At 44.7% G+C, this 24,343-nt stretch overlaps 1 protein-coding gene across 1 annotated transcript; it reads right to left on the reverse strand.

The window, feature by feature from the left end:
- Positions 1–299: 299 nt before the first annotated feature.
- Positions 300–21,916, reverse strand: HEXB (hexosaminidase subunit beta). Its single transcript, XM_033164807.1, has 14 exons — positions 21,605–21,916; positions 16,545–16,696; positions 13,308–13,373; positions 12,385–12,431; positions 11,316–11,426; positions 9,995–10,096; positions 8,302–8,431; positions 7,126–7,306; positions 4,947–5,033; positions 3,845–3,917; positions 2,155–2,329; positions 1,493–1,583; positions 645–749; positions 300–518 (listed from the first exon to the last, which is right to left on the reverse strand). Exons 1-14 carry the CDS (start codon positions 21,868–21,870, stop codon positions 455–457), a joined length of 1,650 nt encoding a protein of 549 aa, XP_033020698.1. The 5' UTR covers positions 21,871–21,916; the 3' UTR covers positions 300–454.
- Between the last annotated feature and the right edge of the window lie 2,427 nt (positions 21,917–24,343).

A 24,343-nucleotide genomic window follows, 5' to 3' on the forward strand; every position in this document is an offset into this window, starting at 1 on the left:
TACTTGCTAGTTACAACTACCTCTTCCAGGCTACTGTATTACTGCAGTTGTCTACTTTCAGCAATTACGTAGAATGCTGTGTATATTTGTGTCTCATTCCGAATAATTTGCAATGACAAATGTATATGCTATGTTCCCTACTCAGAGGAACAAGTTCCTCATTATATGCATTCTAACCCTTGAATTATAGTGCCAGAGTCCTTGCCTCAATAATTCTCCACCCATTTCTTTGGCCCAAGCTTTTCAGTCATGTAGATCAACCCCATCCATCTGCAACAAACACATACACACAGGAATCTGAATGAGCTACTTTCTCTTAAAAAGTTCAACATTTATTTTTTCCACATCTACAAGAAATTTAACATTCTCTAAATTTCAGCATTTCAAAATGAGAGTGCTCCAGTGCAGGTTTTTCTCCCAGAAAGGCACTTCTGGCAACGTCGTCCTACAGCTGTTAGGGGTCTCTTGCTTCGTGCCTGCAGTATCCAACAAACAAAGGCGCCGCTGCTATTCCACGCCTGTGGGGGAGAGAAGTGTGATTTGCTTTCGCCTTTTGAGATTAATAAGCTTCCAAGTTTTGATGCAAGAAATCTACAGAGACTATTGCTGGGATTGTACCTGCTTTACTAGATTGCATTTCTTACCTGAGCATGCGACAACGATGTTCAGTAAGCCTGTTATAAGCATCTCCAATATCGGTTACATTTTTACTGCTCCAGAGTCTCTCCCCAACAGCACTTGCCCGAGGCCTGGAATTAATATGAATAGAAGGCTATATTAAGTCGTTACTGCCCATTCAAAATAATTTGATTTAAAAGTATTTGCAACATGAATGTATGCCAGTACTCCATTTTTTAAAACAATCTGCCCCTCCCCTTACCAAGCACACCACGTTACAGCATTGTTCTGTGCAAAAAGAGCAAAACAGTGAGATGTAATATTAAAAATGGCACACACTAGCTCAGCCTTCCTCAAGCTGGTGGCCTCCAGGACTTTTAAACTACAACTTTAATCATCCCTGCCTATTGACCGTGTTTGCTGGGGCTGATGGGATTTGTAGTCCAAAACATCTGGAGAACACTAGGTTGGAGAAGGCTGCACTAAATTATGTACTGCAGATGTACTGCAGCCTTGAATTGTGTAATTCTGCTGGTTGATCAGGAACTTAATGCAGGCAGGTGAGAAGGTGGGGCATCACTCCAAGGAAATCTAACTTTTCTATGACCAGCTGAGGCTGGTCATTTCGTAAAAAGCAAGAGCCCTCCCATCTTTTTCAGCTGGCCCTTGTACACCCGAGTGCCATGCAGTATCCATGGTAAGTGAGAACTATGCCAATCGCTAATGCTCCTCATAGGCAGAATTAAGAGGAAGGAAGACAACTTGAGAAAGTAAAGTTTAAAAATCATGATGCAAGCGTAGTTTTGTCAGATGTAAGAGGTTAGATCAAGATGGTTAGCATTTCTGTTGAAAAAAATTGAGTGATTAACTATACCAGAGTCTTGGTGTGAGATTAGTTGCATCCACGTATTCTCCCCAAAGACAGGCTTCACCACCAAGCACCAGCTCTTTCTGGGATTGGAACCCTGTGTTTAAGGAAAAGAAGTATTGGCTTGTGTCTTACTTTAAAAGCAGGCCCAGTCTGATACAGTTACAGTATTTTACACTTGCAAGTTGAGTATTGTGGAAATAGTCATTAGGTGTTAATTACGTTGTACCAATTCTTAATGTCATGACTATTAAAATAAATCCAGATGATTTGAGTTGCAGCCTATACACTATTATATTAAATACTTAACATAAAAAGCCCGTATGACCGAACATAGCGAGCTTATAAATACAAAGAATATTACTATCTTTTATTAAACTCTACTTCAGTGACAAAGTTCATTTCCCCTGCAGCCAAACTGAAATAAATAAAAAGGAAATTGTTCATTAAAAAAAAAACACCACCACCAAGATTTTGTCTCCCCTTATTAACAGTCTAGAATGCCATCTCCACCAACAAACTGGAGAGATAACTTGGGTGAAAGGAGAGTATGGAGGGATATAATTTTATCATTCATTAAAACTGGGAGACACAGCAACAAGGCCATGCAACTTTCCCACTGGAACCAATGCCTGGATAATGCTCAAAGGAAAAAGGAAACTACAAACCAAGGAAGTCTAGTGGCTCCACGCTGTAGTATTTCTTCCAGTCCTGGCCGTAACTAATGAGGTCTAGGTACCATGGTGCTGCCAGGATGGCGCCGTGCCCGGCTTTGGTTACTTTTCTTAACTCTTCTTTATACATGGTGTCAATCCACACTTCAACTATTGTGTCTGACTGTAGCTGAAGACATCAAAAACATGGGGTTCAGACAGCATGAAAATCTGTCCAGCTACAGGCATCTCTTCCAAAGCATATGCAGATAGTAGCATGCCAGGGTATGTGATACGGTTATGTGAAAACTAATGTCACTCATATGAAGTCCCATTGGGATTTGTCCACATATTGGTGTGACATCAACTTGTTCCATGGTAATTATAGCATCTTTGCAATTACCCCAGTGACAAGATTTCAGAAGTACAAAGAAACCTCTTAGAAATCCTAATATGTGGACTGGAGGGGAAGTGGCTAGTCTCCAAAGTTACCTACTCAGAATAAGCAGCATTTTGACTGCTAAGGCCAATGGTTATGTACTGAAACAGGAAGTATACAGATGGCCGAGACGGGGCTGTCATGCCTGGAGGTCAAGGCAGGAATACAAGCAGGTGATCAAACCACTTTTGAGTGCTAATTTGCTCAACCCCTCCTCCCCACCACCAACTTAAAAGTACTGTGGAAAAGGAGGCTGGCAAGCTGGTAGGCTAAACACTCATGTAGGAGATGAGAATCCACAGCAATTTAGTGTTGCGGGTTCCACTTGTGTGACTGGTTTGCTAAGAGCATTTAGTTGTGCTAAGATTTATTCCAATTTTTACAGAGTGACCCCCACAAAGTTTATTGGAGCACTTGAAATGGTGAAAGAAACTGATGTTTGGAGCTTTGAGGGTTAAAGAAGCTCAACAGTTCGCTCCTCCCACAGGGAGGATGTGTCACAACATCCGGGGTTATCTGCTGTATGCGATGTCTTTGTGATTTATGTGACGCACCATTTATTTCTTGGTCAGTCTTACTTTCGGTTCTGAACCGGAGAGACCGGAGCGATGATGGCCTCCCACTCTCCGGGAAAGTGGCTATGATTTATATGCTTGTAATAAAGCGTACTTGCTTTGAAACAACCCAGACGTTGTGGGAGTTTAATTGCTGGCACGAAAGGTACACACACCGTCGCGCAAGAAGGAGAAGTAAGAAGTTTGAAAAAACTCTGCAAAAGCACTGGAGAAGCAGAAGAACGCAGAGGAAGCGTTGCTGGATACCCAAGTGCTAAACTGGTTTTAAGGCTTTTCCAGTTAAAACTTAACTAGTACTGCCTAAAATAATGAACCTTAAAATAAAAACAGAGCAGGCTTACAGACAGTCTCCCTTTTTAAGGGTTGCTTTGGCGTATTAAGAGCTACAAGAGTGATGCAATTTTAGAAAGGCATAAGCTATGAGACAGCCACGTAAAGTACCGGTATGTCACCTTTCCAGCATCATATTATATGTACTTTTGAAATATACAGGACAGTCACATTTCTACTACATTTGACTTACAATGTATTTGCTTCTTATATTGCCTTGATGAAATGCATCCTTGGATCAGATCACACAATTCTGAAAGGTTTAAACATTTCAGATAGTGCTACAGGTGTCTTCTGGGTTACTCTAGCACATGAAAATTAAGTTTTCGCAGAACAGCACAGATAATCTCTCAGTCCTTACCTTTGCTCCATGATCAAAGACTTCCTGCCACACTATGGATTTCTTGTTCAGAGAAGACACCATGTCCAATATTCTAGTAGTAATAATATTTTTAAGATGTTATGTACTTGCTATTTACTTGTTTCATTTATATCCCTTATTTCAGCCATGATTGGCTCCAAATGATTAAGAACAGCAAGTTACTAGCACAAATTGTGGCTGTGATATACTTTAAAACATGCAAGGAGTATCTGCCAAAGTCTCCAGGGTTCAAGAAAGGAGCCTCTGAGAAAATGCCCCCTTCTCACACACTCCTTGCATTGCCTTTTCTGGTGGTTATTGCTTAACATCTCTGTTTCTAGCCACTACGCTGCTTCTTGCCAAACATCAAAAATTGTATTAAAGCACAAAAAATGACTATTTTTTAAAATAAAAGAAACACCTTGGGCCAACATAGGAATTGATTTGTCCAACTTTTTCTTGTTGCAGAAACTGGTTGCAAGCCAACAGTTAAGGAGTGTACCTAATTCTGTGTTGGACTGTGGACTTTAGGTTTTGTTTGTGCTTAATGTGAACAGAATGAGCTCCAGTGTGGAACTGAGAAGGTGTGAGCGTTATGCTGATAAAGTGTTGAATCACATGTCTTTGACTACAAGAATGTGTTGCTGACAATAACAATGGTGGTTTTTGCATGGATAAAGGAGTAGGGAAAAACAGCAAGAATGCAATAGCTGTGTAATGCTAAACCATGGTTTAGTGCTACATGGATGTGTCTCTGTGTGACCAAGTGAAGCTCCTCGGGCGCACACACCCTCCCACACAGCTGGGAGGATGACTTAGTGAACCTACAGGTTGAAGATACATAGAAATCAGGAATCCTGGTTTAAAACAAACCACTTAGCGTCTAAACAAGCCAGGCTAACCCACCATTATTTGTTTTATACCAGAAGTTCAGGTTCACACATAATTGGAAACCAAGATTATTTGAAAATGAAAATTAACTCAGCAAATGTCTTTATCCTGGCCACACAGCAGGGAAGCTTGACTTGGGCTTACTAAACCATGTTTTAGCATTGTGTGGAAACTGCCAATAAGCAGTCTCTTGCCTGAAAGAGAAACTCACTTCTCAACAAAGTGGGATTCCAGTTTAGCATAGGTAAACCAAATCCCTTGCTTCTTCATGTATTCTTGTATATCAGGATTGGACCTCCTATAAGGGAAGAGAGAAAACACAATTATGCTTCTTGCCAAGATCAGCAGCATACTACAGAAGTACCAATGGGATTTTGCACCAAGACTTACTAGGAAATAACATGTTACCCACTGACCACCAGAATTCTCCAATATGCATTCTTTCAGAACTCTTACCCCCTTATGAAGCCACAGACAATGGCTTTACCGAAGAAAAATAAACAATAACTAAATGATTACTATTCATTAAATTTGTTAGTTGCTTTATCTTACCCAAGGCAACCCAAAGCAACTTACAACCAACCAGACAGACAAAAACCCCAACATAGATACATTAAAAAAGGAATGCATTAAAAAAACATCCTGCCTGCTTCTAAAAACCCACAGATGGTTAAAGGCCAAAGGCCTGGTAATAGAGGACAGATTTTGCCTGGCACCTAAAGATATATAAGAATGGCGCCAGGAAAACCTCCTTGGGGAGAGCATTCCACAAATGGTGCCATTGCAGAAAATGCCTCTTTTCATGTTGCCACCCTCTGGACCCCCCATGGAGGGGGGGCACGAAAAAGGGACTCAGAAGATGAGCACAGGGTCTGGGTCAGTTCATACGGGGAGAGGCAGCCCTTGTATTGGCAGTGACGCTGCATCTCCACAATAGATGAGCAAGAGGAACAGAAACCAAGTAATTCAGATAAAGTCTGCTTATGATGAGATCTTGTAACTTGCATAGGATAATAGGAGGCAGGCTGATCAGTGGTTGTAAGCCATGGTAATGACCAGATTTGTGACGCAACAAACTAAGACACTGTCTACCTGACATGTATGGCAACCTATTTGTGGTACCAGGTAGGCTCCAAAAGAGAGAGAAGAGGTGGGGGGGGGAGCAGCGTCTATCATTCGGCAGACACCTGGCTGTGTTTTGCTTTATGAGGCACAGCTTCTACATGCCTGCTGTGTTTTCACCAAACACTGAAGCTGTTCTCTCTGTTAAGATTTGACATTGATCTTCCCAGCATCTATCAAATGCTAGCAAGTCGCTGCAACCATGCCCTACTTAATGAAGTGATCCAAACTACTGGCTCTGGAAAGGCTCGTGAGCTAGATGAGCAGTAGTTCACCTCCTGCCAGGGGCTTCATCTGGCTGCCTAGGCAATTTATTTTTCTGGCCACCCAAGACAGCAGCAGCAAAACGAAAGGTTAAAGCAGACAATGCCTTGGGTTGGGTTGTTGTTATTGTTCAGTCGTGTCCGACTCTTCGTGACCCCATGGACCAGAGCACGCCAGGCACCCCTATCCCCCACTGCCTCCCGAAGTTTGGCCAAACTCATGCCAGTCGCTTCGAGAACACTGTCCAACCATCTCGTCCTCGGTCGCCCCCTTCTCCTTGTGCCCTCCATCTTTCCCAACATCAGGGTTTTTTCCAGGGAGTCTTCTCTTCTCATGAGGTGGCCAAAGTAAACCTCTCCCCTCCCAGCCCAACAGTTTAAGGGATTATCCTCTCCCCAATAATCAAATCAACCATTAGATGAGCAGGGGAGGGGGCAATAACCTTCTCCCCTTCAGCTGGTCTGCAATTTTGGTCACGCCCACCAATGATATGCAGCCCCTGGAGGGCTGGTCAATGATGAATTTGCTCTTGGGGTAAAAATAAGTATCAACCCCCCCCCCCCCGCTAGATGGACCAGATGGTCTGCTCCACTATTGGAATTCTTCCGCTTTCAACAGTATGCACAGAAGTTCTAAGGTAGCCAGAAGCCATGTAGGGCTGGCTTGTGCGAAGTCTTTCCCCAATCTGCTAGCCACACCCAGACCAGGATTCAGTTCATCCAAAGTGAGCCACTGGCAAGTCCCACAATATACAATCAGCTGCACCCCTCCCCTTTATTGTACAACACTATTGTACAACCTTCTGCTTTGTCTAACAAGCCACGAGCTTGGAGGAACGTGGACCCCAACCTGGTGCAAAGGGCTACAGTCTGGAGTGGGGTGGGGTGTGGGGGAGAGCCACGCTTGAAGGATCCTTGCCTATCCTATTTCCTTTCCTGTTACAGTTTCCAACTCAACAGATTTCAGGTGAATAAGCAATGTAGACTCTTCATGTTATACCGTACCAACAACTGAAGTCCACTTCATCTCCTCCCAAGTGGATATAATCATCCGGAAATACACTGCCAATTTCTTTGAATAATTTAGCCATGAAATCATATGTTGTATTCAAAATGGGGTTTACAGGCCCATAAGACCCACTCGGATGTGCTCCACTGTAGCATGGTGTGAGGATCTCTTTTTGTCCTAAAATAAAATAACATTGAAACATTAGCTTCAAAAGGTGCATTTGTTGTTGTTGCACCATATAAAGTTGCATTCTTATGCTTCTTTTAAAAACAATTCCAAGAACTTAAATACATGGGGTCCCCCCCCCCAAATATGGTCAAGAACACGATGTTTTTTAAGCTTTTAAAAATTTCAGAGTTCTATAGAAGGTCAGATCCTGAAAAGTATGGACCAGTAGTCACAAGAGGTTTGCATTCACTTGCCAAATTTGTCATTTTATTCCAGAGATTAGCGCTTTCTGTTTCACATTATGGGCTACTGAACATTTGTTTCCCTACTAAATACTCCCCCACCCCACCCTGTGTCCTACATTTTTATTATTGGCATTGTTAGAAAGGTTGTCTATACTAGGAACATAGGAAGCTGCCTTATCCTAAGGCAGATCATTGGTCAATTTATCTAAGTACTGTCTGCACTGACCAGCTATGACAGTTTACAATGCTATTTTACTAGATGTCAGAACAAAAATTAAAAGAACTGATCAGCAATATGGTACAAAGGCAGATTTATCACAACAACAACAACGTTAAGAAGTTCAACCCATTTCTAGGTTATATATTTAAAGGCCAATCTCAGAAACCCTGAAACATATAGTTAAGCTATATGTAGCGTGGTGAAAACTGAACTGTTTTGGAATTAAATTATACTTCGTAATAAATCTATTTGCACTCAATTGATTTTCTTTTCTTCATAATGGGAGGGTGAAATCCTGTGGCTGGACTACTTCCTATAGTAAGTTCAATACCCCACCTTTTGTAACTAAATGGTGCTGAAGGCAGTTAATAACAATGCAAATACAATAAAAATGAATACGATAGCAATAATAGAAGCATCTTGAAAATAAGAACAAAGTGGGAAATAAATAAATAAATAAATAAATAAATGCGCCCAACTAAAGCCAGTTCCAACATGTTTACAATATCAATAGCATTTCAGAATAATATGCATCTTACCTTTCCCCCAAGATTGGGTATGTCCTGGGCTGTCAAATTCAGGGATAACTCTAATCCCCCGTAACCGAGCATACTCTAGCACCAGACGGATGTCAGTGGGAGTGTAAACATGATTGTATGAATAGGCCCCCTGTGAAAATGTCCACACATGTAGTTATTTTACAATGTGATGCCAAGAATATGCCAGTAAGGCTGAAGAGCCGATTAAACTTGAGTGTCGTGTTACAGCACCCAAGGACTACTGGCAATGTAGTCTAGCTTCTGAGCAGTTTCAGTGTCCCCATCTGGGGGATAAGACTGCACTTTTGCTGATGCAGTCTGAAAGAAAGTTGCAGCTGGTACAGTGGTGCCCCGCTAGACAAAAATAATTCGTCCTGCGAAAATTTTTGTCTAGTGGGTTTTTCGTCTAGCGAAGCGGCAATGACAGCCGCGCAGCTTCCGCTAGACGAATGCCGTTCGTCTAGCGAGTTTTTTGTCTAGCGAGGCATTCGTCTAGCGGGGCACCACTGTATTGGCCAGAGTGTTGTTGTTCCAAGGCTGGATAATGTTGTACAAAGGCCTGGCTGACAACTGGTTCAAAATAGTAGCCCATGCCAGTATATTATATAAAGCAGACTGAGAAAACAAATAAAAAATGGGAATCACCAAGACTATTTGGGTTATTTAACTTGAACTGTTGACCCCTGGGGGGAAACAGGATGCTGGATTAGGTGGGCCTTCAATCTGATTTAAAAGGGCTCCACTTATGTCCTTAAGATTTAGGAGGAGGTACCAATCATGGGAAAAGCAGCTAGGTGACTGAATGATCTGAAATGTCTTAGAAAATACACACACACACACACACACTTTCATAGGGCTTGCAACTTTTAATCAAAATTTTGGTAATTTGCTTCAGAAAGCAAAAAAATAGGCAAAGTCTCAAAATGGTGCTAAGATTTATAAGAAACTTTAATCCAAGATATACATTATATAATGTTTCTTATATATTTCGCAGCCATTTTTGCCCACTTTCTTCATTTCCTTTCTTTTTCCTTCTTTCTTGTGTTGTCCTGTCCTTTCTCCACCATTTTAAATTTCCCAAATCAGCAGCCCATCACAGTGGTGTTCTTGGAGGCAGGCTGCAAAGTGCCGAGCTGCTAGGGAGCCAGAGGCAGCGATCTGACTCCCCCAGGTGTGCCTTCCACGCTTTCAATGTTTCACGGACTCTTTGTTGTATCTGTTCCAACAGACTTAACATGGTTGCCTCTCAGAGAGGTGCGACAATGCCATTCCAGTGAACCGTCTGCGCGGAGAACTTTCTCGTTTTTCCACTAAGTGGGAACCTGTGGCCCTCCAGAAGCTGTTGAGAGTACAAATGCTTTCATCCCTGAGCATTGGTAATACTGGCTAGGACTGATTGGGTTTGGAGCCCAAAAATATCCAGGGAGCCATAGGTTCCTCTTCCTTGTATTATGGCTTTTAAGCAGCAACTAATACAACATAATAGACTCATTTACAGGTGGGTAGCCGTGTTGGTCTGCCATAGTCAAAACAAAATCGAAAATTCTTTCTAGTAGCACCTTAGAGACCAACTGAGTTAGTTGCTGGTATGAGCTTTCGTGTGCATGCACACTTCTTCAGACTCATGTTTGGGAAAGGCTCTTTATTATGGGGCACTAAATTTTCAGAATGTTCTACAGGACCATTTACTTACCTGGCGACTCAGTTCAGGAAAAGTGACACTCTGATAAGGAAAGGATGGGTCATCTACAATGTGCCAATGCAGGACATTGAACTTGTTAAATGCCATGGCATCCTAAGAGAAAAAAAGGATGGTGTTTCAGTTAGGTATCCTGCATGGAGAGGCAAATAGTTTTTAAAGAGAGATTTTTACACAGCACTTAGCAAAGTCTCTCTCCCCCCCCCAAGTAATTGTCTTCTTCAGTGCCATAAATTAGGGCTGCCATACTTCTGAACAATACTGGGATTTCAAAGGCGAAAGTGACGTCCTGTCGGCTGTTTATCCTGGATCTTCAGGAAGTAACCAAGAAATCATGGTGGTTTTTCGGGTTGGGTTTTTTCCCCCATAAAATAAGTCAACTGCTTTGGTGTCTTAAAAGAGCTCAAAAGCTTTTGGTTTTTCCTAAAAAGCTCAACAACTTTTGGGGTGTCCTGTTTTTTTACTTTTTGAAATATGGCAACCCTACATAAATCAAGAGTAAAGTGACCCTACCGTTTCTTCTCCAACACCTACATTATTCTGAAACACCATAACAAAGTGAAGCCTTCACCCACAATCCTAAATAAAGGTACATTAAATCTGCTGTTAAGTAAGTGCCACTGCAATGCTCTTTGTTCCTCACCATCCATGGTTCCATTACTAAGCAGCCAGTAAAGAAGAAGATTGTAGTTGCCTGGCAGTAAGAGAGTTGCTAAAGCAAGCATTCAATGGCCCTTTCCAGATACTGTGGAAGGCTGAGGTGGGAGTGCACGGCCATTAACTAGCCACCCAGACATTTAGAGTAAGCACTTCCCCTGTTTACTAGCACCCAGGTGCTTGAAATAGCTATCCTTGAGCCAGAAAGGACAAATATGCTGAACTGAAAGGAAGCCCCACTCAGAAGGTGCCTGTGCCTTGGTTTTCTGTGATTTCCTCAGCCTCCTCCTGCACTGTTTCCCACCCCATACAGCCTTGGGGGGGGGGGGTGTTTAGGGACTCAATGGCTGCCAAGGAGAGAAGGGGCATGAAAACTTCCATGGGTGGATTCGATTCAAACAATGGACTGAAAATAGTACTACTTCGGAGTCAGCAACAAGGAACCTGGCTGATTTTTGCCACCAGTTACGAAACTGGGTTGATGTTTATGCTTCCCAGAATTCCTGAGCAACACCAAGTACAAGGCTATTAGTATCATCACGTATTTCAAGTGATTTGAACTTTAATCCTTTTCTTGGCAAGGAAACAGGTGGTTTCATTTAAACTTGCCACATTAGCGGAAGACAGGCAGGGGAGAACATGCCGATTGCCAACTTACCAAAGTCAATAGGATAGTTTTCAAAGGCAGAAAATGCCTTGAGGTGTCAATCAAGATCCCTCGATGAGCAAATCTTGGGAAGTCAGTAATGTCGGATTCATTGACAAATAGCTATTAAAATATAAGAGAGGAAGAGAAGGTTCAACTGGTTCCCAAATTAATATGATATGATATTGTAGCAGCGGCTTGCAAACGCTTTTTCACCAAGGACCACTTGAAAACTAATGATTTTTCTGCCTGTGGTAGCAATTGTAATTCACTGTGCTAGATGCTGTATGGTTTTTAATAGTAATTGTATTGGTTTTTATTGTATTTTATTGTATTCCATATAATTCAAAGTGCAATACATTAAGAAAACTGTAAGGAATAAGAGATGCAATTAGAATTCGAAGTGAAAATGGGCTAATACCCAGAATATGACATTGGAATCCCAGATCTATGGTCTAACATGCAGATGTAGCCATGCAGTCAGTTATTAGCTCCTGGTCAAAACAGGCAACTGGAGTTATTTCAGCAAGGATATAGCAAGCCAGGGCAGATGCTGCAGAACAGCTTTAATCTGCTGCTGGTACCCACCACCTGGTACACCACAGCTTCCAAACAGTCTCTGAGGCAACCTTTGACGCAGAGCAGCCTGAAAAATTTAATAAGCAGTTGCTGAAGTCCAAACTTGGGGAAAACTCCAAATTAGCCCACTGTACCATGAAGAGATGCGGGTGGCACTGTGGGTTAAACTACTGAGCCTAGGGCTTGCCGATCAGAAAGTCGGCAGTTCGGATCCCCATGACAGGGTGAGCTCCCGTTGCTCAGTTCCTGCTCCTGCAAACCTAGCAGTTCGAAAGCACGGCAAAGTGCAAGTAGATAAATAGGTACCGCTCCGGCGGGAAGGTAAACGACGTTTCCGTGTACTGCTCTGGATCGCCAGAAGCGGCTTAGTCATGCTGGCCACATGACCCGGAAGCTGTACGCCGGCTCCGTTGGCCAGTAAAGCGAGATGAGCGCCGCAACCCCAGAGTCGACCTAACCGTCAGGGGTCCCTTTACCCTTTACCATGAAGAGAAATACTTACACTTCCATAGTCGTCTTCATTTACTAACTGACTGAATGTTTCTAAACCTGGAAGTCAAAACAGATTGAACTGTAATCCATAACTGGCAAAGGAAAACGGATGTCATCCAACAGCTACTTTGGATGTTCCAAGGAAGTGCCAAGAACCAGAAAACACAAATGACTAGCACTTTTTTCTAACCCTTCTAGGCCGACCTTTCAAGGGTTGGCCAGCGGGAGAATATGGGGCCCCTGTGTGGGAATGTTTGCTTTTCTTATTCTGGGACAAAATGTTTATCTCCAGTGCCTCCTGTATCAGGAACAGTATGAACAGCAATTGCTGGGAATCAAGAGTGGGGAAGAGTGTTGTTCAGGCATTCAGGTCCTGCCTGTGGCCTTCCCAGACGTTTCTGGTTGTACACTGTGTGAACAGAATGCTGAAGTAGAAAGGCCTTTGGTCTGATCCAGCAGGGCTCTTATCATCTCCCTGCAAGGAATATACACTTGTCTCTACATTGGACAAAATCCAAAAGTTTAAGTCTGCCAACTTGCTTCCTTTTTCACCACTTTTTAAATGTTTGGAGTAGCTCCATCCTTTTTCATTTTCTTTTAAGTCATCAAGATGATGGCCACCACTGATTAAATATGTCTAACACACAAACCACTTATGGCTGATTTACACAAGAAAATTTGGGGCTCCTATTCCAACCAAGACAGAGATTGTGTTCCCCCAGATTACAACACACACCACTGCAAAACAGGTCATGTGACTCCAGCTTCAGCCATGACTGTAAGTTGCTGGATTCTGCAGCTTAGGGGGATGCTATGGAGAATGCCCTTTCCTGAGCCAACACCACCTCTGAGCCACTGAAGGTGATGGAAACATGAAGGGAGCCCCCTCTGCTGATAGGGCCTAACGGAATGAGAAGACCTTTCATTACTCACCTCTCAATGCTCCCCAAACTTTGTCTGCCTTCAGCACAGCTGTAGGTCCTGATACCTGGAGCTGATCTTTAAGAGCAAATGACAATTATGAGTTTTAGTAATGAAAATATTGGTTTACTTATAAAGACAACCAATTATAAGAATTTGGGAGCAGTCCTGCACAAAGGCTGCTTGTATCCAAATGAAGTCAGGGGGACTTAAGCAGTCTCTGGCTTGGAACTGAGAATACATTCACATAAGGAAAGTCTGTCATCCTCTGCTTCCTCTTCGGCAACCTTCCTGCCCCATGAAAAGCTTATTCAAGAGGGGGTCCTCCCCTCCAGAGAACATGGGATGGTGTGTGGGAAGTTGCAGGGAAAAGAGGGCATGGGAAATTTCCCTTTCATTAACTTCTGCAAGTGAATTTGTATCAGGATTTGAGCCCAATCCTGGGCAACTTTCCTCTATCCACCCCACATTGTTCAAGAAGGCCCCCAAGTCTTCTAGAGAAGCTTTTGGGTGGCCAGTGTGGCAGGGACTCCCTAGGTTAGCTAATCTTAGGATCCAAAACTATGGGGTTGGATTGCAACACTGATAATAAACTAGCCGTTTTAAGTCCTAGGTGCCTTTTTAAAGTAAAGCTGACCATTGGCAATTAAGGAAAGGTGAAAATTAATTCTAGTTCACCTCTGGTCTTCATGTAACTATAAAAAGACTTGTAGGAATAAGGATTTATCCAAGTCAGGCGTGCATCACTTGTGGCCCCAACAGAGCATCCCGAGCCACATACTACAGCCACCTGAATGCCGCTTAACAACTCCTCTGTTTCTGCAGTAACAGCAGCAAAAGCTATAAAGAGGGCTATGAAGTTGTGCAAGCCTACTCTGAGCAGTTTCTTAAAAACAGCCACACTGCTGAACAAAAATGCAAGATCTTCAATCTCAATTAAAATAAGCCAAACACCATTTCATCTGCACAGCCAGCGATCTTTTAAAACAGGTTGGGAACCTTTTTCAGCTTGAGAGCTACTCTCTCTTCTGTGGGCCACATGCCAGAGGTGGGTGGGGCCAGAGGCAAAAGTAGGTGCAGAAATCGTTGTTCTTGTTACCCTGCCCATCTGACTAGGTTGCCCCAGCCACTCTGGGCGGCTTCCGACAGAATATAAAAACACAACAGTGACTGGCCCAAAGCCACTCAGTGAACTTCATGCCTGCGTGGGTATTTGAACCCTTGTCTCCCAGGTCCTAGTCCGACCCTCTAACCATGACATGACACTGGATCCTTAGTGCTAAGTAACTGGTTCCATCTGTGCAAGGATCTCTCTTTGCGCAACGGAACATTTTCCACCTCTCCTTCACCAACGTCCCCCCTAAATCTGTTCTGGGAGCTCCCTCAGTACTCTGGAGCAGATTTGGGGAGGCGAAGCAAGGAAATCCTGTTGCACTTGTACTAATCCTTGCACGCACAAACTGTTTGGTTCAATTCCACCCTTCCTGCTCCAAATCTCAGCACATCAGGAGAGGACACCCCCTGCTGCTGCTGCTGCTACTGCCCCAGTCCTTCATGCCACACTGTAATCCCTCAACTTACATGGGACCTATGTCCTAGGGATCGTGCCTAAAGCCAAAATCGCATATAGTCCAAACACACTGGGTGCAATGGTGGGTGGGACTGCCAAAGTCTTTCCCCCACCCCCTTTCTATTTAATTTTTTTTAACTGCCAAGCGCGTAAAGCTGAATGCACACACGGAGCAGGGAGAAGCAGCCCAAGTCTCCAAAAATGATTGGGGAGAGGGAACGTCTTGTATCCTACTGAGCTCTGGAGCAGGGAAAAGCAGCACAACTTTCTTGTGCTACCTCTGTCTGCTTCAAAGCCCTGGATGAGGACATCAGATTCTCTTTCCAATGCCCTCCCCCGAGACTGACAGTAACCACAAACAACATTAGATGACTAAGCCAACGAAAAGGAGAACTGAAATGAGAAGTAGAGCCTTCCAAAGAGGCTGCCCCTGCCTTCCTGTATTTCTGCTCTCAGCAGCTGCAGTCCACATAAAGTCAGTAATTCTGCCACCCTATTGATTTCAATGGCATGTCTGTGACAAACTTTCTTTGGATCAGGTTCATCATATATATATCCAGTAGGCACAGCATACCTACAAATATTCTGTAATATTTACAAACAGTTTCTCCCTGCTCCCATCTGCCCGGTGTAGCCGTCCTCAAAATATGCCCCATTTATGTGAACACAGGAAAACTAGGAAAATGTAAACAAACACCTTCAGAACTTACAAGACTCTCCTATATTTAAATCAGTAGAATCGTCACTATTTATCCAAAATCTGGAAATCAAGACTGTCTCATCTCATAGCAACCATCGCTATAACACAAAGCAATTTTTATTTTTATTTTAAAAAATTAGCCCACCATTTGGATCACGTTCTCCAGGGAGCTTATGAAATAAAACACGCAACAGTTTCCATAAAGCAATGAACATAAAAACAAAGGATATCCTTTTTACAAAACAAACAAACCCACCCCAAAACAGCCCAATGCATATAATTGCCTCTATCTCCAAAACTTACTCAATTTTGTATTCTTATGCAATCAAAACAACACAAACCATTCAAGAGAAGGAAGCCTCATCAGGTCTGGATGAACTCGAAGGTTCGCAGAATTACAAAAGATGTTTAGCACAAACCCTCAGCAGGGACCCAAAAACAGCCTAATGAGGACTGAGTGTGTTCACTCACTATGGAATGCAAATTGTTCGGGGCAAAAGTTTTTTTTAAAAAAGGAGGAATGGCTGAGGGCTGGAACACTGAATAGAAGTGTCCAATGCTAAAATATTATGTGGAGGCCCCACCTGTGTTCTTCCAGTAAACTTCCAGTTACACAGGTGTAGTCAGTTTCAATTGATGAGGAAGAATCAGCGATGTGGCTGGGTATATATTGGATTGCTCCATAAAGCACCAACAGGTGTCAAGCATTTGTCCCTGATTTTCCAGAATGCAAGTCTCCACACCCATAATTTAGCACCCCAACTCATCTTGCTTGCTAGGGAAAAAATACATCAAAATTATGAATACAGATATTAATACCAGTGAGAAATATTCAAGACTTTTATTTTTAACTGATTGGAGGAGGGGGTCTAGTAATCTGGAAGGCCACAGTTTCCCCACCCTAGTCAATAGAATGCTGTAATTAATCCACAGCTGGGAAGGAAGAAGGCGCTACACACATTTACACCAGCATACTTACAAGATTCATCAGATGTGATGCTGGGAAATTTATCACATTCAGAATCTTCTGAAGTAATAATGACCTGAAGCGAGGATAGCTCCGTTTCCAAAAGAGGTTTCTTCTCATCATCATTCTGCCATTTGGAATACCCAAATATGTATTCATAGTACCTGGAAGTGAACCCAGAAAGATGTTATGTGCAGCATAAATCTATATAAATCTATATATTCCAACAAGATTTTTGTTAGGGGAGGCAGGTCTTTTGTTGGGGAGGCAGGTCTTTTGTGTGTGTGTGTGGGGGGAGAACCTAGGTTTGCTGTGTATTTTTATTGATGGGGCAGCTGTCCCTTTCTGTCTCCCCTTGGCTACACCCATGTATTCCAGTCTGACTACATTTCTTATAGACTGAGCTCCTATCAGCGTTGGCTGTCATCCTCCAGATGTTGCTGGATAGCAACTCCCATCATCCCTGATCACCGGCCATGCTGCCTAGCGCTGATGGGGTTTGGGGTGTCACCCTCCTCGCTGGCCCACCCCTCTCCATGCCCAGGCTCCTCCAGCCAGTGGCAAAAAAAGCTTTTTCCACCGCTGGCTGGGCTCCCTGAGAGGAGTCAGAGAATGGAGAGGGGCGGGCCAGCTTTTTTCGCCGCTGGGCTCCTTGGGCGCAGGGGCGTCGCAAGGGGGGGCGGGCCGCCCCTAGGTCAAGGGGGGGGTTTGACACTTTGGCCGGCCCCTGCCACCCCGCCCCGCCGGGCGGACCCGAATAGGGGGCATGTCGCCTTTTCCCCCTTCCAGCGGCTATTTTTCGGCGGGGGGGGGGGGGCCGACCAGCGATGGGGGGTGTCAAACTTGTCACCCCCTCCTCGCTGGCCACCACCCCCCGCCGAAAAAAACCGCTGGGGGGGGCGGGGAAAGGAAGCAGAACAGGCGTGCATTCAAGCGCTTGCTCTGCTTCTTTTTGCCCTTTCTGCCGCTTTTTTCCTTTTTTTTTAATAAAGAATTTATTGGTATTTTCCATAACAAATAATACCGTCACCCACCCACATTTATACAAAACAAAAACAAACATAACCACGATTCTTCTTTTTTACACACATAAAGAAAAAAAAAATTTCTAGTTTCGATTCTTTAAAGTTGACTTCCCCTGCCTTCTCTCCTTCGGTTCCAAATCCAGATTCTACTTTAATAACTTCATCTCTCAAAAAATTGAATTCATTTAAAAAGAAATTCAAATCTAAACAATCATCTTAATCCATAATGATTGATAACATAACTTTATATCTTAACAAATTATTCTTATATCAGATCTAAGCTATTCTTCTTTCCCTTAAACTGCTGCTAATAACAAAAAAATTCAAAATATCCCTTTTCTTGTTAAAAAATATAATAAAACTTAATGTCTTAACCCTCCGATTTCAGATTACCATAACAGACCATTTATATTCTGCACTTAACACACTTCACCCTATCCCCCCTCTATCCAATGTCCTTCTCCATCTTACACCGGAACTACTCCTCAAATTGTCCTCTTTTCTTGTACGTCCACAGAACCAGACACAGTCCCCAACAGTCCTTGCATCGAACATCAGGGTACACTGTTCATCTTCTTTCGGCTTCTCCCATTCAATGCTGCATTCTTCTTCTATTTGTAAATATCTTAATTTCTTGCCCTTCGCTCCCGAGCTCTCACCTCGGGGGCTGGATATAACATTCTTCGCCGTCCCCGGGCTGCCACCACCGAAGGACGTTTCTTTTTCCGGGAGTCGCCAAGCCATCTCTCTCAATTCTTCGATCATCCCTTTCAGCTCTTTGCCAAGGCTCTCTTCCATAGTGTCGAATACCTGAAAGGTCTCCTCTGTGGGAAGTAAATTTTTCTTCATATCCCCACTCAAAACCTTCAATTTCTGATTAAGCAGTTCCAGTTTCAAAATAATAATCCTTTGTTCATCAGTTAGTCCAGAGTCCAAAACAATTTCAAAAACAAAGCCCAACATGGTGAGGACGGGCATAGGTATCAAATTTCAGTTTCTATTTCAATGTTTTCCATCTTATAGCAGTAATTTTCCACTTCGGCTCAAACTTTTCGCAGCCATTTTCCCTGAAACCGGGGCGCAAAGACCATAGCTTTCACAAGGAATATTCTCCATCCTCTTCCTCCCCAAAGGGAGATCTATAAAGTCTCACTTGTGAAAAAATCTTAACATTGTAACCATCTCAGTAGCAACAGTGTCATAGACCGTTATTTTCTTGCCGCCGAAGGGAGGGAGGCAGACTTCCTTTCTCTAAAACCTCCCGGATCGTTAAGTCGTTAAGTTCACAAATTAATCCAATCAGGTACTCACGACCACCGGGCTTCGTTTCCTTTCATCTTTACAGGGAGAACGTCGTCGCTCGTCACGGCCAGTACTCGCCGCTTTTCCGCCCGGTTGGGGCATTTCCCCTAATGGCCCAGCTCCGCGCTCCCTTCACCCCCACTCCCCCTTTACAGGGGGAACGAGGGAAGGGTACGGAGCCTAGCGGGCCCGCCGGGGAGCCCGAGGCGCAGGACGCTCTTCCCGCGCCTCACCGGAGCCCCGCTTAGCGGTAGCGGGGCTCCAACCCCCGGGCTGGACTGGGTCGCCTCGCTGCCGAGGCAACCCACGACCGCCCGTGATGGCGACCTCGCCGGAAGTTTCTGCCGCTTTTTTCCGGCGGGGGGGGGGGCGACCAGCAAGGAGGGGGTGTCATGCTTGTCACCCCCTCCTACCTGACCACCCCCCCGCCGAAAAAAGCCTCGGAAAGGGGGAAATTCCCACTTTCTGCATACACGTGCATCGTGACGTCATGATGACGTAACGACGCACGCGTCGTGCCCCTCCCCCAGGGGGGTGCCTCTGCTCTGCCGCCGCCCCCAGCAGCGCAGAGGCTAGCTACGCCACTGCTTGGGCGGAGCCGGGCGGGCTAGCGAGGAGGGGCCCCTACTCGCTGGCCTGGGCGGAGGCGTCACTCCGTGCGCATGCGTCATGAAGTCATGCACACAGAACGACGCCCTGCCCCCCCGGGGGTGCCGCTTGGCTTGCCGCCCCCGGCAGCCAAGCGGCTCGCTACGCCCCTGAAGCACACCTATCTCTGTGCAAGTTCACCCGACAACCCTGTTTACACGACCATTACTTATCCTATGGTGAAAGAGGCAACTAAAGAAACTTTGATCCTGTCAAAAGATACTGACTCTCAGATCATTTCAGGTTATCCAAGCAGCAATTACTCTGCAATTACCCATTCAAAAGGGAAGAAAGCAAGTAAGGTTAACAAAATAGAACCTGGTGGTTGGTGGCTCACAGAAGAACAATGGATACCTTTGACACCAAATTTGTATAAGCTCTTTTTTCATTTTTGATGCTAGAAAGTAAAAAATATTCTGTGCAACTCTACTGTTGAGAAAAGATCCTCCAACCATTCATATTAGGCAAGAATAGCTCCACTTCCTTTTGCATCAGTTTTCATTTAAAGGGTGGTTCTCTCTCAACTTAAGGGTAGCTGATTTTTTTTCTTATGTCAAGGTTTTTTGTGTCATTTTTTTATTATCTGTTAGATTTCTATCCTGCCCTCCTTCCCCAAAGAGTTTAGGGCTCAGTGAATAGATGGAAGACAGACATGAATCCTGCCCCTTTAAAAATTCTCCAGGCAAGGGAATTTGGAGCAGGTGCAAATTGTCATGGCAAAGTATTACAGGTGAGAGAGATGCTGTTTCAGTCAGATTTCCCTTGCCTACATACACAACACTCAAAGGCATGGGAGCTCCACTCCCTCTAGCATCTGTTTTCATTTAAAGGGTGGTTCTCTCTCAACTTAAAGGTAGCTGTTTCCCCCCCCCCCCTTATATCAGGGTTTTTTGTGTCATTCTTTTATTATCTATTACGGTAGATTTCTATCCTGGCCTTCCTCCCAAAAGATCTTAGGACTGCAAACAACCAAGCAGCAGAACACCACAGTATAAAAATATATATAAAGTTGTCTTGGTGAACAGCAGCATTTTCAAATTACTTCTGAATGTTAGTAACAAAAGAGATGAATAGACACATCTCACCACGGAAGGTAAGACCCAGAGAGCCTTCCATCAGCTTTGACTGGTTGCCCAGCTACACCCCAATCTGGACAGGGATATCCTAACCACTGTTGTCTGTGCTCTGGTAACCTCAAGGTTAGATTACTGCAATGTGTTATACGTAGGGCTGCCTTTGAAGATGGTCCAGAAACTTCAGTCAGTTCAGAATTCAGTGGCCACGTTGCTCACTGGAGCAAGATGGTTTGAGCATATTACACCGATCCTGGTCCACCTCTTTCCACATGAACCTACCCTGACCCCAAGATCATCTTCTGAGGCCCTTCTTCATGTGAGGTCTGGAGGGTGGTAACACAAGAACGGGCCTTCTCTGCAATGGCTCCCTGTCTGTGGAAAGAATGCTCTCCCCAGGGAAGTTCAACTGGTGCCTTCATTATACACCTTCAGTCGCCAGGCAAAAACGTTCCTTTTTAAGCTTTGGTTGATTGGATTGATATCCTATGCCCTTTTAAAATGTTGGGTTTTTGGGGGGGGAGGGGTTATTGGGTGGTTGTTTTTATTTTGATTATATATTTTGCGGTTTTATATTTTGATTCAGTTCTGTGAACCACCGTGAGACCTCCGGGTATAGGGTGGTATATAAATTCAATGATTAAAATAAAAATAATTTAAAAGCTACACATTTAAAGCACACCACTCCTCCTAAAAGAGACACAAGGGGTTGTTTAGGGTGCTGAGATCTGCAGCTCCATGCAAGCTACAATTCCCATGATTTTTCTTTCTTTCGGGGGTGTGTGTGTGTGTGTATGCTCTTAAATGGATGGCATGCATCTACACATGGGGTCAACACGTCCCCCTGTCAGATTTTACATGCCGAGGGAGAAAAAACACAACAGCCCTTCCGGGAGAAAGACAAGAGAACAACAACTCGAGCGGGTGCACCTTGCAAGAGCTGAGGTATAGCAGGGCGGCTTGGGCTGGGGTACGAGGAGGCAGCCCTGCCCGAGAGTTGAAACCGAAAGCTCTCGCAGCTCACCTCCGGAACGCATCTTGCAGCAAGGAGCAGCTCGGCCCCGCCGAGGAGCCCGGGCCGTGGACGATCTGGAACCGCTTGGGCGCCAGCTGCAGCCGGGCTGTGGAGACGCAGAGCGAGCGGGGCAGCGGCCACAGGGAGACGGAGGAGGAAGCCGCCTCCTGGCCACAAAGCAGCTCCTCGGCTTTGGGCGGCCCCTGCGGCTGGTGCGCGGACGAGGCGGCAGCCAGCGCCGCGGAGACCCACAGCAGAACCGCCAGCCGCTCCATGGCTCCTGTGGCTGCCGGCAGCCGAGGAGCGCCGAGGTCTCCCAGCCGTCGCAGTCACCTGACGGACAGGGGGCCTGGCTCTCCCCGGCAACGCCCAGCGCCGAAGCCTTACTCATCCTACTTGCACGCCCCGAGGAGGAAGTCCCCACCCCCACCCCCACCCCCCAAGAGTTGCTGCTCGAGAGGAAGAGGAAGGCAGAGTCAGAACTCAGAGCCCGGGAGACGCCTCGTGGACTCAGGGAGTGGGGCTCCCCCCTCCCCGGCCGCCTCCCGGCCAGCCTAGTTCCCACGCCAAATGCGAACGCTCGAGAAGGGCGGATTACAAAACAATGGCCGCTCTGTTCTCTCCCACCCGCGCCGCTCCCCCGCTGGCCTTGGCAGGGCAGGACTGAGGCGTGGGGACGAGGCTTTCCCGGAGACAACCCAAAGGCGTTTTAACCCGGAGGCAAAAAAAAACCTCCAAATAATATTATTACCATTATTATTTAGCCGCTCTTCACCCTAAGGTCCCCCAGGGCTGGTTACAGCACTAAAATAGATTGACTTAAAGGCCAGTCCTTGTCTTGAACGGCAGAGGAAGCACCCAAAAACACCCTCAGGTTGTTGTGGTTTTTTAAGACGATTAAATGCATTTATCTTATGCTGTTAACTTTTTTTTAAACAAACTACAGTTTCCAAGAATAGTAACAAAAGCCTCCCCATTTTCTTTCATTCCAATGGAATGTATGTTGTGATTATTGTCCATGTTCAGTATAAATACTGTTCAGTATAAATACTAAAGCAAAGCATTGGAGTGGTTTCTGTCTCAGTGTTTGTTACATAACTTTCAAGGATAATGCCTCCGCTTAAAGACCTCCAAAGAAGGAGACTCCACCACACTCCTTGGCAGCAAATTCCACTGTCGAACAGCTCTTACTGTCAAGAAGTTCTTCCTAATGTTTAGGTGGAATCTTCTTTCTTGTAGTTTGAATCCATTGCTCTGTGTCTGCTTCTCTGGAGCAGCAGAAAACAACCTTTCTCCCTCCTTTACATGACATCCTTTTATATATTTGAACATGGCTATCATATCACCCCTTAACCTTCTCTTCTCCAGGCTAAACATACCCAGTGCCCTAAGCCGTTCCTCATAAGGCATTGTTTCCAGGCCTTTGACCATTTTGGTTGCCCTGCTCTGGACACGTTCCAGCTTGTCAGTATCCTTCTTGAACTGTGGTGCCCAGAACTGGACACAATATTCCAGGTGAGGTCTGACCAGAGCGGAATACAGTGGTACTATTACTTCCCTTGATCTAGATGCTATACTCCTATTGATGCAGCCCAGAATTGCATTGGCTTTTTTAGCTGCTGCATCACACTGTTGACTCATGTCAAGTTTATGGTCTACCAAGACTCCTAGATCCTTTTCACATGTACTGCTCTCAAGCCAGGTGTCACCCATCCTGTATTTGTGCCTTTCATTTTTTTTGCCCAAGTGTAGTACTTTACATTTATCCCTGTTAAAATTCATCTTGTTTGCTTTGGCCCAGTTCTCTAATCTGTTAAGGTCATTTTGAAGTGTGATCCTGTCCTCTGGGGTATTAGCCACCCCTCCCAATTTGGTGTCATCTGCAAACTTGATCAGGATACCCTCAAGCCCATCATCCAAGTCATTAATAAAGATGTTGAATAAGACTGGGCCCAAGACAGAACCCTGTGGCACCCAACAAGTCACTTCTCTCCAGGATGAAGAGGAGCCGTTAATGAGTACCCTTTGGGCTTGGTCAGTCAGCCAGTTACAAATCCTCTGAATGGTAGCATTGTCTAACCCGCATTTTACCAGCTTCTTTACAAGAATATCATGGGGCACCTTGTCAAAGGCCTTGCTGAAATCAAGATAGGCTACATCCACAGCGTTCCCTTCATTTACCAGGCTTGTAATTCTGTCAAAAAATGAGATCAGATTGGTCTGACATGACTTATTTTTCAGAAACCCATGCTGACTTTTAGTGATCACAGCGTTCCTTTCTAGGTGCTCACAGACCGTTGGCTTAATGATCTGTTCTAGAATCTTTCCTGGTATTGATGTCAGGCTGACTGGGCGGTAATTGTTTGGGTCTTCTCTTTCCCCCTTTTTGAAAATAGGGACAACATTTGCCCTCCTCCAGTCTGCTGGGACTTCGCCTGTTCTCCAGGAATTCTCAAAGATTACTGCCAGTGGTTCTGAAATCACCTCTGCCAGTTCTTTTAATACTCTTGGATGTAGTTCACCTGGCCCTGGAGACTTGAGTACATCTAAACTAGCCAAGTATTCTTGTACTACCTCCTTACTTATTCTGGGCTGTTTTCCCCCTGCTGAATCATCTGCTCCATATTCTTCAGGTTGGGCATTGTTTTCTTGTTTTGGAGAAGACTGAGGCAAAGAAGGTATTGAGGAGTTCTGCCCTTTCTCTGTCTCCTGTTCGCATTTCACCATCTTCTCCTCTAAGTGACCCCA

The sequence above is a fragment of the Lacerta agilis genome, chromosome 11 (assembly GCF_009819535.1).
Source record: "Lacerta agilis isolate rLacAgi1 chromosome 11, rLacAgi1.pri, whole genome shotgun sequence".
Lineage (NCBI taxonomy): Eukaryota > Metazoa > Chordata > Lepidosauria > Squamata > Lacertidae > Lacerta > Lacerta agilis.

Excerpts from the sequence above, each read along its gene's own strand:
- HEXB (XM_033164807.1), bottom strand. The coding sequence starts at position 21,870 with ATGGAGCGGCTGGCGGTTCTGCTGTGGGTCTCCGCGGCGCTGGCTGCC. Across the intron at positions 10,097-11,315 it reads AAACTATCCTATTGACTTTG|GATGCCATGGCATTTAACAA; the intron begins GTAAGTTGGCAA and ends TTTTTCTCTTAG. Across the intron at positions 2,330-3,844 it reads TCTTTGATCATGGAGCAAAG|CTACAGTCAGACACAATAGT; the intron begins GTAAGGACTGAG and ends TGATGTCTTCAG.